At 41.1% G+C, this 14,182-nt stretch overlaps 1 protein-coding gene across 1 annotated transcript in view; it reads right to left on the reverse strand.

Moving 5' to 3' along the window:
• Window positions 1-14,182, reverse strand: part of Caprin1 (cell cycle associated protein 1) — a 46,790-nt gene that overhangs the window by 17,028 nt on the left and 15,580 nt on the right. Inside the window, exons 4-11 of the mRNA XM_004660827.2 lie at window positions 14,055-14,141; window positions 10,731-10,969; window positions 10,567-10,649; window positions 6,072-6,209; window positions 3,423-3,475; window positions 2,816-2,899; window positions 343-498; window positions 148-256 (exon numbers count right to left, since the gene is read on the reverse strand). Of these exons, the coding sequence (XP_004660884.1) occupies window positions 148-256; window positions 343-498; window positions 2,816-2,899; window positions 3,423-3,475; window positions 6,072-6,209; window positions 10,567-10,649; window positions 10,731-10,969; window positions 14,055-14,141 (949 nt within the window). The remainder of the gene's footprint in view (window positions 1-147; window positions 257-342; window positions 499-2,815; window positions 2,900-3,422; window positions 3,476-6,071; window positions 6,210-10,566; window positions 10,650-10,730; window positions 10,970-14,054; window positions 14,142-14,182) is intronic.

Below are 14,182 nucleotides of genomic sequence, written 5' to 3' on the forward strand. Positions count from 1 at the left end.
TTGATTCCATAATACCCAGTAAATCCAGCTGCACAAAGTGACGCATGCATCTGGAGTTCATTTGCAGTGGCTGGAGGCCCTGGTGCCCCTTGCTTACTTTCTATCTCTGCTCATAAATTAATAAATAAAATATTTAATTGTCATTACCCGGAGGGCAAACCAGCTGGGGCATATCCATATTTTGGGTCGGATTCATGGGCTGTGCTGATACAATGGCAGGATCAAGTGACTGGTTTTCAAAATCCAGCATTGAATCCTGTAAGTTAGGATAGAAAGAAATTGTGTCAAACAAGACAAACAGGTAAACTTACTGCTAATAGTGTTTTTCTAAAATGTACCTACCTGTATGAAATTGTAAGGTCCTTGCATCTGTGCCATAAGATCTTGTACTCTCTGTCTTCTCACCAGTGGATCTGACTGAGCCACTGGAGTCAAAGAGTGGGGCTCTGGTACTGAAGGAGATGCAGCCTGAGGCTGCTGCTGGAGTGAATTTACCACCTAAAGTGAGAAGAGAGGTTGGTCAAGGACTAAAAGGGGACCTTTTATTATGAACAGACCGCAAACCAAAACCATGCATGCCATCTACACTAAGAGGACAACAGGCTGTAAAAGTTACTCAAAAGTATTATAATTAACAAACTTAACATTCCAATGTCATTACTTTCATCATTTTCTCAATTTGACAGGACAGCTACTTCAGTTTTACTTCATAAACTGCTTTCTAAGAAAGATTACTGTGCCAACTTTCAAAACAATGTATTACATGTAAACCATGATGCTTTCTACTTTAGTGAACATAAATATGATTACTATTCTGTCACTACCTTACCTGAATAGCTTAAAAACAAACAAAAAACAAAGCCAGGGACTGGAGAGATGGTTTAGCAGTTAAGGCATTTGCCTGCAAAGCCAAAGGACCTCAGTTCAATTCCCCAGGACTCATGTAAGCCAGATGCACAAGGTGAAATGCATCTGGAGTTCGTATGCAGTGACTGGAGGCCCTGGCTTGCCCGTTTTGTTTTGTTTTTTTCTCTCTCTCTCTAATAATTAAGTAACAATATTAGCTGGGCGTGGTGGTGCATGCCTTTAATCCCAGCACTCAGGAGGCAGAGGTAAGAGGATTGCTGTGAGTTCGAGGCCACCCCGAGAATAGTGGGAATTCCCTGGGCTAGAGTTAGACCCTATCTCAAAAAACTAAAAAGAAAAAAAAAAGCTGGCCTGTAGAGATGGCTTAGCCATTAAGGCGGTTGCCTGCAAAGCCAAACAACCCAGGTTCAGGTAAGCCAGATACACAAGGTGGGCATGTATCTGGAGTTCATTTGCAATGGCTGAAGGCACTGGAGCTCCCATTTTCTATTCTCTGTATCTGCCTCTTTCTCTCCCCCTCCCCTCGTAATTAAAAAAGAACCACAAATCCATCTATCTAGTACTAGTTATTTCCTGGTTTGCTTGAAAATAGCTAATATTCATTACATCACAATGATATGACTTTTAATCCTGAGTAAGTCCTACCCACTGAGCTTAAGCCAACTATCTGTCCTATTTATTTCCTTCACAAGCAGTACTGAGATCAAAACCACTGAGCTGAGGGCTGGGTAGATGGGTCAGCCTGTAAGAGAGCTATTAGCATGAGGGCCTGATTCTCCTTGAGTTTTATTTCCCAACACCCAACAGTTGAGTGTAGCCGCACATGCCTATAATCCTGGTCCTAGAGGAATCAAGACAAGAATTACTGGAGCTTATGAAAATTAACAGCTGAGTTCAGTTACAGACTCCACTTCATGGAAACCAGGGTGAGCAAAAAGGGAATTATGTTCTTCTTTGGCCGCCACATGCCATCAGGAGCCACACTCATCTGTACGGGCATGCATACAACACAGACACACCCTAACCAAAAAATATGTTTTTAAAAAAAAGCACTGAGTTATTAATCATGAAAACCACCTTACCCAACCTTAACAATTCTGAAATGCTACAAAATTTCTTGGAATCCTTTAGAAAAGACACACCTACCAAACAAAGTATAAACTAGCTGAGGAGATGGCTCACTGGTTAAAGACGTTGCCAAGTCTGCCAGACTGGGTTTGATTGCCTACTACCCACATAAAGCCAGATCCACAAAAAGGATCATGCATCTGGAGTTCATTTGCAGGAATAGGAGGCCTTGACTGTCTAATCCCTCCTGCTCAGGGCTCCCTTCCCCCTCCCTCTGTGTGTCTCACAAATAAATATTTTTAAAGCAAGTCATATTGATAAAATGCTAATATACATAATACACTCCATATGTATTCCATAATACATTCCTACCCAACAAAACCTAAGTACTTGCCGGGCGTGGTGGCGCACACCTTTAATCCCAGCACTCGGGAGGCAGAGGTAGGAGGATCGCAGTGAGTTCAAGGCCACCCTGAGACTACAGAGTTAATTCCAGGTCAGCCTGGACCAGAGTGAGACCCTACCTCGAAAAACCAAAAAAACAAAAACAAAACAAAACAAAAAAAAAACCTAAGTACTTAACTATATATAAAGCTCTGCATAGTGGTTTCTAACACTTATCCTTCATTATAATGTTCAGTGAAGCAAACATACTAAAACTTCAGTTCTATGTCCATGCTACCTAGCACCTATCACCTGAATCTCAGCCAAACATCTCATCCAACATAAGGAATCATAAATACTTCCACATCCACCTTACAAATCTTTGAAACACAACATTCTTGTGTAATGAATTTAGTATAATATCAATACAATGTACTGATAAGACAGAAAGCTTACTATAGACAAACATCAACTTGATAATACAAAGAACACTTACCTCAACTGTTTCAACTGTCCATTCTTCTACCTGCTCTTTTTCACCACTAAACTGTGTTTCTGCCATGAATTGTCTATTGACATACTGCAATGCACAATAAAAGTGAGATGTCAGTTTTTAAGGCATAAAGGATGGCTCAGCAGTTAGGGGTGCTTGCTGACAAAGCTTGCTAGGACAGGCAAACACCCATGTGTAAGCAGATGCACAAAATGGCACAAGCACCTGGAGCTCATACTCACTCTCTCTTGATAATCCAAGCTTACTCTCTCTCTCCCAAATAAATAAAAATTACTTTTTTAAAAAGGCAGAAAGAAAAAGTAAACATTATATTAAAAAACAAAAGAGGGCTGGAGAGATGGCTTAGCAGTTAAGCGCTCGCCTGTGAAGCCTTAGGATCCCGGTTCGAGGCTTGGTTCCCCAGGTCCCACGTTAGCCAGATGCACAAGGGGGCGCATGTGTCTGGAGTTCGTTTGCAGAGGCTGGAAGCCCTGGCGCGCCCATTCTCTCTCTCTCTCCCTCTATCTGTCTTTCTCTCTGTCTCTGTCGCTCTCAAATAAATAAAACATTAAAAAAAACCTGAAATTTATTAAAAAAAAACAAGACATACCTCTGTTGACTCAACTTCACTTTGTTCAGTGTACTCTTCCGCTGGCTCGGGTTCTAAGAAGTTAAAAAATGACACAAAATACAAGAGTTTTAGGTCAGCCAACAAGTCTGTGTGATACTAAAATGGTGGGTATCTGACATATATGTATACAAATTTATACAAGGAAACTGGGAGTGGTGATGCACACCATTAATCCCAGCACTAGGAAGAAGAGAAGAGGACCACTCTTAGTTGGAGGCCAGGACCTCTCTTGCCATGCCCGCGTGCACAAGCACGCGCTCTGTCTCAAATAAACAAAACATCGAAAATTAACAATTTTACTTAAAAAACAAACAAACATCTGAACAGTGCCCTGCATGGTGGTATACACCTTTAATCAGCAACTGGAGAGACAGAGATAGGAGGGACTGCTGTAAGTTTGAGACTAGCCTTATAGTACACAGTGAATTCCAGGTTAGCCTGGGGTAAAGGGAGACCCTCAGGGAAGAGGGAGTGTAATTCTGACCTTGGGCTGAGAAGATGGCTCAACAGTTAAAGGTGCTTGCCTACAAAGCCTGCAGGCCCAGGTTCAATTCCCCAGTACCCAAGTAAAGCCAGATGCTTCAAGAGACCTTGGAGTGCTCATACTTTTGCCTTTGTTCACCAATAAATAAAAATACTTGGACCCCAGTTCAATTTCCCAGGCCCCACATAAGCCACACAAGGTGGCATACATGTCTGGAGTTCGAGTGCAACAGCTGGAAGCCCTAGCCTGCACATTCTCTTTCTATTTGCTACCTCCTCTCTCAAATAAATAAATAAATAAAATCAGAACTTGTGTACCACCATGCCCAGCTCCTCCCATCTTTAATCCCAGCACTCGGGAGGCAGAGGTAGGAGCATCACCATGGGTTCAAGGTCACCCTGAGACTACATAGTGAATTCCAAGGTAGCCTGGGCTAGAGTGAGACCCTACACATCAAAAAACCAAGAAGAAAAAAATCAGAACTTGGTTTGGAATAATGGCTTCATGGTTAAAGTGTTTGCCTGCGAAATCTAAGTACCCAGATTTAAAATAAAATTAAAAAGCAGAACTTAATTACCAAGTCATAGTTACCATTACATTGTTTTTATTGTTTTGCTTTGTTTTTTGAGGTAGGGTCTAGCTCTAGCCCAGGCTGACCTGGAATTCACTATGTAGCCTCAGGGTGGCCTCAAACACAAGGAGATTGCCCTACCTCTGCCTCTTGAGGGCTGGAATGAAAGGTATGTGCTACCACACTGGGCTACCATTAGATTCTTTTACACTATTAAGAATGTTTCTTTGGGGCTGGAGAAATGGTTTAGCAGGTAAGGCATACACCTGTAAGCCTAAGAACTCATGTTCGGATCTCCAGGTCCCACATAGTCAGCCAAGTGCACAGTGAGACAAGCATGCAATGCTGCACATGCACACAAGGGGCCTCGTGCATGTGGAGTTTGTTCACAGTGGCTAAGAGACCTTTTGTGCAAGGTGGCACTTATGATGCCTAGAGTTCACTGACAATGGCTAGAGGTCTTAGCATGCCTATAGTCATTCCCTCTCCCCCTCTCTCTAGTAAATAAATAAAATACATTTTTTTTTTAAAAGAATGCTTTTTTGCCTTAATTCCAAAATAAACTTTATTACTAGTTACTTGGGTAACTAGTAATAAAAACCTTCTACATGAGTCATTTTTTCCACTGTGTGTGCATGAGTGGGTGGGTGGGTGTATGTACACACAGATGCATGAGACCCATGGGGTACAGGCATACCAGGAGGAATCAGGTGTCCTCCCCACTGAACCTGGATCTTTCCCACTTCTCATAGCCACCAGGGAGACCCAAAGATCCTGTTTGGGAGCTCAGCAGGAGCACTAGGTGTATGGGGCCTTGCTTTTTATGTGGTTGCTAGGGATAGCACTCAGGTCCTCATGCTCTTATAGCAAGAGCCCTCAGAACTGAAAGTAAGGCTCAACAGAGACTCAGTTACCTGCCCACAGTGTTGAGCCTTATTTTCAGTTTACCACTTCTGACTCTAAAGTCTGTGACTTGTTATTTTTGAGGTAGAATCTGGCTCTAGTCCAGGCTGACCTGGAATTTACTCAAGCTACATAATGTTATTTTAGATGTTAAACACCATTTGTTAAAAAACATCTTTGAGGAATGTGTAGTTCAAAAATCATATAAAAATGCAGGAATGGTGGTGCACTCGGGAGGCAGAGGTAGGAGGATTGCTGTGAGCTCAAAGCCACCCTGTGACTACAAAGTGAATTTCAGGTCAGCCTGGGCTAGAAAAAAAAATCATATAAAAACATTAATCACACAATAATAATAAGCTCACTCACCTGCACTATACCCTACCATAGTGAGCAAGGATATCTCTTATCTCTGTACAAGCCAGACAAAAATTTATTTGAAAAACCTCTTAAGAACTGGCCCCCACCCATACTTCTAACTAGCAATACTAAGCATGAGAACTATCAGGAAGTAACTGCATAGTTCATGTACTTTTGTGCCTTAACATTTGGTCATGCCCAAAGTTTCTTTAAAACCCTGAGTCTATACAGAGATACCGGTATATAGCTTAAACTGGTACCATACAGTTAGGCTAATGACAAAATTAAGTCTGCTATCTATCCATGTACTCACCAGCTTCAGCTCCCTGGTCTTCTACTACAGGTGCTGAGGCTGTCTCCTCTTCCTCACAAAGCCCATTCTGGTGGTTGTGGGTGCTATCAAAGTAGTTTGACTGAAAAACACGCTCAACAATTTCCTTTAGAGCTTTATCTAAATTAAAAAAAAAAGTGGATTATTTCAATGTTAAATTAACAACATCAGATCTAAAAGATAGCACTCTACAAAATATTCCAGTAAGAAAAATAAACTGTCACTGAAATACATGTATGAAGACTGACTTAAAGAGTGCTAGGAAGCAGGAACCTACTTAAACTTTTGTGTTTTTAAACAGGCGATAGGTATTCATTCAATAAGCATTTATATTTATATTTATATGCAGCACCCATTAGATGTATTGTAATGTGTGAAGCACTAGAATACAAAAATATAAAAAAGTTATACCTTCAGTCTGACCATGGAGCTGGGGAATAAAAATACAAAAAAAAATGGCAAAGGAAAGGAATTGAAGACAGAGGAAAAAGCATTCATACAGTCCTGCACAAAGGAATGAAATGCAAGAAAAAGAAAAGATGCTACTGTTGCTAACGCACAGGGAATAAGAAGGACGAGGCTTGACCAGACTAAGAATAGATAGCCTTGAAGTTAAGAAGATGTAGCACTGGGTGGATCAGCAGTTCAAAGCACTTGCAGAGTCTGCTGGTATGGGTTTGATTCCCAGTATCCACATAAAGCCAAATGCATAAATGCATACACCTGCAGTGAGTTCATTTGCAAGGTCAAGAGGCCCATATTCTCCCTCCTCCTCCAGCAAATAAATAAAAATGAACAAACATGTATTTGAAATGAAGGCCTATAAAATTTTTACACTAAGTAGAAAAGGAAGTTGGATTCAGTAAGACAACTGCATAAAAAAAAGTAAAAGAGAATCAGATTGAAAGATATTCTAGTTTCTTTATATTCCTCTTAAGTCTCCTGTTTTTGAGTGTATGATCCCATAGACCCAGTTGTTTTACTAAAATTGAGCTTACAGGGCTGGAAAGATGGCTTGGCAGTTAAAGTGCTTGTCTGCAAAGCCAAAGGACCCAGGATCAATTCCCTAGGACCCACATAAGTCAGATGTACAAGGGGGAACATGTGTCACATGTGTCTGGAGTTTGCTTGCAGTGGCTAGAGGCCCTGGCATGTCAATTCATAGTCCCTCCCCCCCCCCTGTATTTGGTTCTCTCTCTCAAATTAATTAATTCAATTACACTGAGCTTGCAGATGGGTATAGTGGCAATAAACCTTTAATCCCAACACTTGGAAAGCAGAGGTAGCCAATATCACCATGAGTTCAAGGCTGCCCTGAGAATGCATAGTAAAGTCCAGGTCAGCCGGAGCTAAAATGAAACCCTACCTCAAAAAACCAGGAGGGGGGACTGACAGAAAGCTGGAAAAAGCCATCCTACATTCAATTAATGGGACAGAGATAGCACCAGTGAAGATACTCAACAGTGGACACTGCAAGCCTTATAATTGGCCAGCCAGACCAAATGAGTCAACAGGTGCAATAGTGGCATGTCTATCATGGTGGAAACCAACTGCCCTCCAATTGGACTGGAGGCCCACTCCATGGGAGGAAATACATCCCTGATACTGAAAACTTAAAACAGGGGTTGTCATGAGCCCTATGGGTGTAACATCTGCTGATGTCTGGAAAAATGTATATACTATGGTTATCAAACTGCCCAGTAAGAACGTCTCTTAATATTCATACCCTTATATTAATGCTACTCTCACTTTGGGTAGAGAATCTTCTCTTTTCAGACGGCAGTGACCTTGGGACAACTCAGAAGGTATCACAGTGCTGGAAAGAAATGACTGGAGTATTGAGTAACATCTCGATCACACCTTCCAAGTCTCAGGGTCTAATGCGGAAGAGGTGGTGGAAAGAATGTAAGAGCCAAAGGAAGGGTAGGACTCCTCACAACGTGCTCCCTCCAGAGATAAAATGGCCTGGATATCCATGACCTCATAGAGCCTGACACTACCTGCACAAGACCATCGTAAGAAGAGGAAAAGATCATGACATCAAAATAAAAGAGACTGATTGAGATGGGGAGGAAATATGATGGAGAATGGAATTTCAAAGGGGGAAGAAGGGGTGGGAGGGTATTACCATGGGACATTTTTTATAATCATGGAAAAGGTTAATAAAAATTGAGAAAAAAATAAAATATCCAAAAAAAAAAACCCGGGGGGGGGGCGATGCTAGAGATGTCACTTAGTGGTAGAGAACTTTACTACTGTGTAGGAGACTCTAGAGGTCCCATCCTCAGCAGGGAAAGAACTATTCCCTTAGAGCTAAAAACTAAAATTCCTAATGAATTGTGAAGTGGTAAAATTTAAATGTCTGTTTTTAAAAGACCAATAGCTATATATTTCAAGTTACGGAGCCCACAAGTGAGAAATTATAAATGTCATTAGTATTTTATTATTTTTTTTTAAGTTTCAAGTAGGTCAGGCTGACTTTGGAATTGCTATGCAGCTAAAATGACCTTAAACTTCTGATTCTTCTGCCTCCACCTCCTTAAAGCTGGCATTAAGCATGCCATCACTTGCAGTTTTTATGGGATCAAACCCAAAACAAGGTGCATCCTTGGCAAGCACTCTACCCATTGAGTCACATCCCCAGCCCAGTATAGGCATCTTTAAAATACAGAAATGTTCTCAAACTAACCAACATCTAAAAACTAAAGAAGAATTAAGGCACTGACCACTAGTACAATCAATATGTAAGAAACAAGTTGGGCATGGTGGTGCACGCCTACAATGCTAAAACTCTGGAGGAAGCTGAAGAGAATCCCAAGTTCAAGGCCCGCCTAGGACACACAGTAAAACCTTAACTCAAAAATACACACAAAGAAACTAGGCATATGTCCGAAGTAACATCCCAGCAATTGGGAGGCAAAGGTAGGAGGGTCACCATGAGTTCCAGGCCACCCTGAGACTACATAGTGAACCTTGAGACTACATGGTGAGTGAATTCAAAGTCAGCCTGGGCTAAAATGAGACTCTAACCTTGAAAACCTCCCCTCAAAAAGTAGTAACAGGGCTGGAGAGATGGCTTAGCGGTTAAGTGCTTGCCTGTGAAGCCTAAGGACCCCGGTTCGAGGCTCGATTCCCCAGGACCCACGTTAGCCAGATGCACAAGGAGGCACACGCGTCTGGAGTTCATTTGCAGTGGCTGGAGGCCCTGGCGTGCCCATTCTCTCTCTCTCTCTCTCTCTCTCTCTCTCTCTCTGTATATTGCTCTCAAATAAAGTAAAAATGATTAAAATTTTTTTTAAAAAGTAGTAGCAATAATGACTGACGGTAGAGACACAGCTCAGTGGTTAAATACCCTTGCTTGTAAAGCCTGATGGCCCAAGTTCCCCAGTAGCCATGCACCTGGAGTTCAACTGCAGTGTCAGGAGGCCCTGGTACACACATTCATTCTCTCACACATAAATAAATAAAAATGTTTTAAAAACAATACTTTTTAAGAACATAAGATGTAAAGTTTAGTCACAATGAAAAACCAGTTCCTATAAAATTCAAAAGCTCTGGAGAGCCAATCCAGTATTAATCTAAAGCAGAGCTGTTGCACCCCAAACCATGCAAAGAAGCTGGGGATATTTAGCTCAGTGGTACTGCACATGCCTTGAGTTTAATCCCCAGTACCACAGGGTTTGAAAGAAGATGGTGGGCAGTACCTTTTTTTAAAATATTTTTTTTTATTTTTATTTATTCGTTTGACAGAGATAAAGAGGGAGAGACAATAGGCACGCCAGGGTCTCCAGCCACTGCACACCAATTCCAGAAGCATGTGCCCCCTTGCGCATCTGGCTAATGTGGGTCCTGGGAACTTGAACCTGGGTTCTTTGGCTTTGCAGGCAAATGCCTTAACCACTAAGCCATCTCTCCAGCCCTTTTTTGGCTTTTTTGACAGTGCTTTGCTATGTAGCCCTTTCTAAACAGAGCCTAATGGAAGGAAGCTGGGATACAGTGCACCCAACTAATTTCCTGCCTGTCTTTGCTTCTGGACTAAATTGAGGTGATCAGCTTTGCTACACCATAGATTTTCTACCATGATGTTCTACCTTACCACTAGTTCAAAATGAATAGTAAGTCAACTATTCCCTGAAACATCTGAAGCTGTGATCCAAACCACCTTACCACCTTACCATTCATCTCAGGTTACTTTCTAACAGTTAACAAAAAGCTGAGTAACACAAGATTACAAAAACCCCCACAAAAACCATGTTAAGTTTTTTCCTTTGGTTGATTTGTGTTTTGGTTTATACACACAACACATACATACAAACATGCCAACCAAAAAAGAAGAAAAAAAGAAAATAAACCAAAACAAACAGTGGACTGTTACAAGTAAACAACAGTCCACAGTAATAGGTGTCTAAATTAGCTTAACTGGAAAAGTCATCTTTTCAAAGTGGCTTGACTACAAAATCAGAATTGTCTTACTCACAGGTTGTTCCACACACAGACTTTTCTTTCCCATCCAGCAAATCCCACAAGTGAATAGAAGCATGTTCATATTGCTCATTCAACCTAGAATAATAAAGTTAGTTAACTATCTTTTAGTTGTCAGAGCATGATTTTTTAAGTTTCTATTATCAAATACCACTATACCTTAAGCTCATGTCCCGCTCCGGGTCTACCAACTTGTAGAATTCATCCAACAGTGACAATTCCTCTTCAGACAGTATTGGCACCCCATTCAAACCTTGTTTCAGATCAGTTCGCACTTCATCGTCTCCCAATTTATCTAAAACATATTGTAACTCAAGTACAGTTTTTAAACGTTTCTGTTCAGCTTCTTCTCGCATAAGCTGTTCCCGACGTGCTGTCTTCTTTATTGTTTTCTGAATCTGCCAAAGAAGATAAACACAAGACACCAAAGTTCTAACTTGCAAGAACATTCTCACTGGGAGTGTCAAATCCCACCACTGACCCTGTGCTTCAAACAATGTCCCTGTACCAGTACAACAAAATAGGTGTTTCAATATACTGAGAATTAACAGTGACATAACTTAAAAGTTGTTTAATCATGGTGGATAAGAGAACCCTGGCTGAGAGAAAAAGGTAGTTAAAAGTTAAATAAAGTTAAGAATGTATTTTTCTCTTTCCCTTTTCCCTGGAAAGGATGAAAGAATGACACCAGCCACAAGTCTTTCTTCCTTTCTCAGGTTTAGTATCAATAGGACTGAGGAAGGTCAGGGTCAGGTCTTTAAGAGGCACAGCAATGTGTTCCTTTGTCTTTTCCCATTTCTCAAGCATTGCTAAGATGAGCTTAGACAGAACAAAACAGAACAGATACATGAAAGGAGAAAATGAAGATTGCAGTAACAAATCTGTAATAACAGCAGCAGGCAAATGGCATCTCGGCAATAAATGGACAGCGGACGTAAAACACACACACACACACACACACACACACACACACACACACACACACAGAGGCAGTGATGAAGACCTAAACAAGAATGGCCAAGTAAACTTTCAAGAGAAATTGTCCTCTACTGAAAAAGATGAGCTTTCCTATCATAGAAGAGGCAGCTTCTGGAAGGAAGGGCAGAAAACAAGAAATAGAAACATGAAAGGAAATCAAGAAAGGAAAGCAAGGCATTTTTAAAAAAACTTTCATGAAACAGTGGTTCCAGCAGGGAAGACGGCATAAGGAAAAAAGATTAAAGTTAGGCTGAAGCTGCTCTTAAGTGTAAAATCAAAATAGTGTTTATTGATTGTAGAAAATATGCCTCAGGGTTCAGATGATGGCTCAGCAGTTGAAGGCACTTCTTTGCAAAGCCTGCCAGTCTGAACTCAATTCCCTAGTACAAACATATAGCCAAATACACAAAGTAGCATCTACCTAGACTTTGTATGCAGTGGAAAGAAGCCCTGGTGTACCCATACTCACTTGTGATTGCTAGCACATGTACCCATTCCCATTTTCACTCACTCTCTCACCTCTCAAGTAACCTTAGAAAACTGAGGTCTCTTTCTCCCCTCTGCCCCTTCCTAACCTACTGGCTCTATTTATCTGCCAAACAATAAGAGGAACAGCAAAATTAAGCAACTTGCCCAAGGTCATATAATTATTAAACAAAAGTACAATTATCAGGCTGGGGGAATGGCTTAGCTAGCGATTAAGGCGTTTGCCTGCAAAGGGTAAAGACCCTGGTTCGATTCCCCAGGACCCACGTTAGCCAGAGGCACAAGGGGGCACACGCATCTGGAGTTTGTTTGCAGTGGCTGGAAGCCCTGGCGCGCCCATTCTCTCTTTCTGTCTGTTGCTCTCAAATAAATAAAAATTAGAAAAACAGAAAGTTTTTTTTTTTTTTTTTTTTTTAAAGAGGCCAGACATGGTGTCATTGAGGCCACGCTGAGACTGCATAGTGAGCTCCAGGTCAGCCTGGACTAGAGTGAGACCCTACCCTTACCCTAAAAAAAAACCAAAAAAAAAAAAATTCTGGTATGACTCAATCCAGTTAATCCGGTTCCTAAATCAAATCTCTCAAACCCTGTATATATACTGCCTCTCATGTAATATATAATACCAACTTGACATTCAATGTTACTAGCTCTTCCTCAAAATGATGCTTATTCAAAAGGTTTTCTGATCTCAACAAGTAATAAGATTATATTTCATCTTTGTAATGTTAATAAATGTTTGGGTAAAACCCACCGTTCTGCTCGACCAACAATTACTATAGTAAATGTATCAGTCAATGGAATGAATAATTACCATTCATGCATAAACAAGCCTCTTTGTAGTACTGAACCTATGAGATGGTCTTGACCCATAAAGGAACATATGAAAAATACATTTACTATTAGCACAACTCATTTTATAATATATTTGTTTACGTGTGTGCACATGTGAACTTGTGTAGACGCATTTGATGTACATGCCAGAGGCCAGGGAACATCCGGTGCCTCTTATTGCTCATCTGCTTAAGACAGGGTCTCTCCCTCAATCCTGAGTTGCTATCAGCAAGCCCCAGTAAGTCTCTGGTCTCCTCCCACACTCCCCCCAACTCCACCTCCACAAACTGGGGTTACAGATGTGTATGGCCAAGCAAACATGTATTTATTTATTATTGTAATGTGAGTTCTGAAGAGTCAAACTTGCCTGAGAGATCCTCATGCTTAGGAGGCAAGTGTCCTTAATTACTGAGCCATCTGGCTGGCCCGTATTTCTCTTTGTGTGGTCTCATACCTGGCAGGGCAGGTTTTCTACAGATGAGCGAAATCTCCAACTCACTTGTAACATAATTAGTATAATGTCTACTTTTTTTTAATGTGGGTACTGGGGAATCAAACCCAGGTCTTAGGCTTCGCAGGCAAGCACCTTAACTTCTAAGCCATCTCTCCAGCCCTAATGTCTACGTTTTTTAAAAGGTAGCTTTCAGGCTGGAGAGATGACTCAACAGTTAAAGGTGCTTGCCTACAAAGCCTGATGACCTAGATTTGATTTCCCAGTTCCCATGTAAAGCCAGATGCACAAAATAGTGCATGTATCTGGAGTTCATGTGAAGCAACAGGAGGCCCTATTGTACCCACATTCATTCCCCCCACTCTCTCTCAAATATATCTTTCAAAAATGTTCAAGCTGCACAGAATTAGGATCCAATCTTCCCATGTCGCAGAGAGCTTATCAACAATAATCATAGAAATAAATCCAAACAGTAAAATTGGAGCTGGAGAGATGGCTTAGTGGTTAAGGCACGTGCCTGCAAAGCCTAAGGATCCAGGTTACATGACCAGCACCCACGTAAGGCAGCTGCACAAGGTGCCATGTGCACCTGAGTTCATTTGCAGTTGACTAGAGGCCCTGGAACACCCCTTCGCTCTGCCTTTCTCTCTGTCCCTCAAGATAAATAATAATAAGTAAACAACAAAACTTTCTATTAATCCTACTTTCAGTATTTCATAAACTTATCTTTTACTTACATCTTGACTTAATGCCATGAAACTCCTCTGTAATTCTTTTGCAAACTCCAAATTATTTGTCACTTCCTGATACTTAGATACAGCATCCTAAAATGACCAAAAAGAAAACTTTACTAGAAACAAGAACA

This window comes from Jaculus jaculus, chromosome 8, assembly GCF_020740685.1.
Source record: "Jaculus jaculus isolate mJacJac1 chromosome 8, mJacJac1.mat.Y.cur, whole genome shotgun sequence".
Lineage (NCBI taxonomy): Eukaryota > Metazoa > Chordata > Mammalia > Rodentia > Dipodidae > Jaculus > Jaculus jaculus.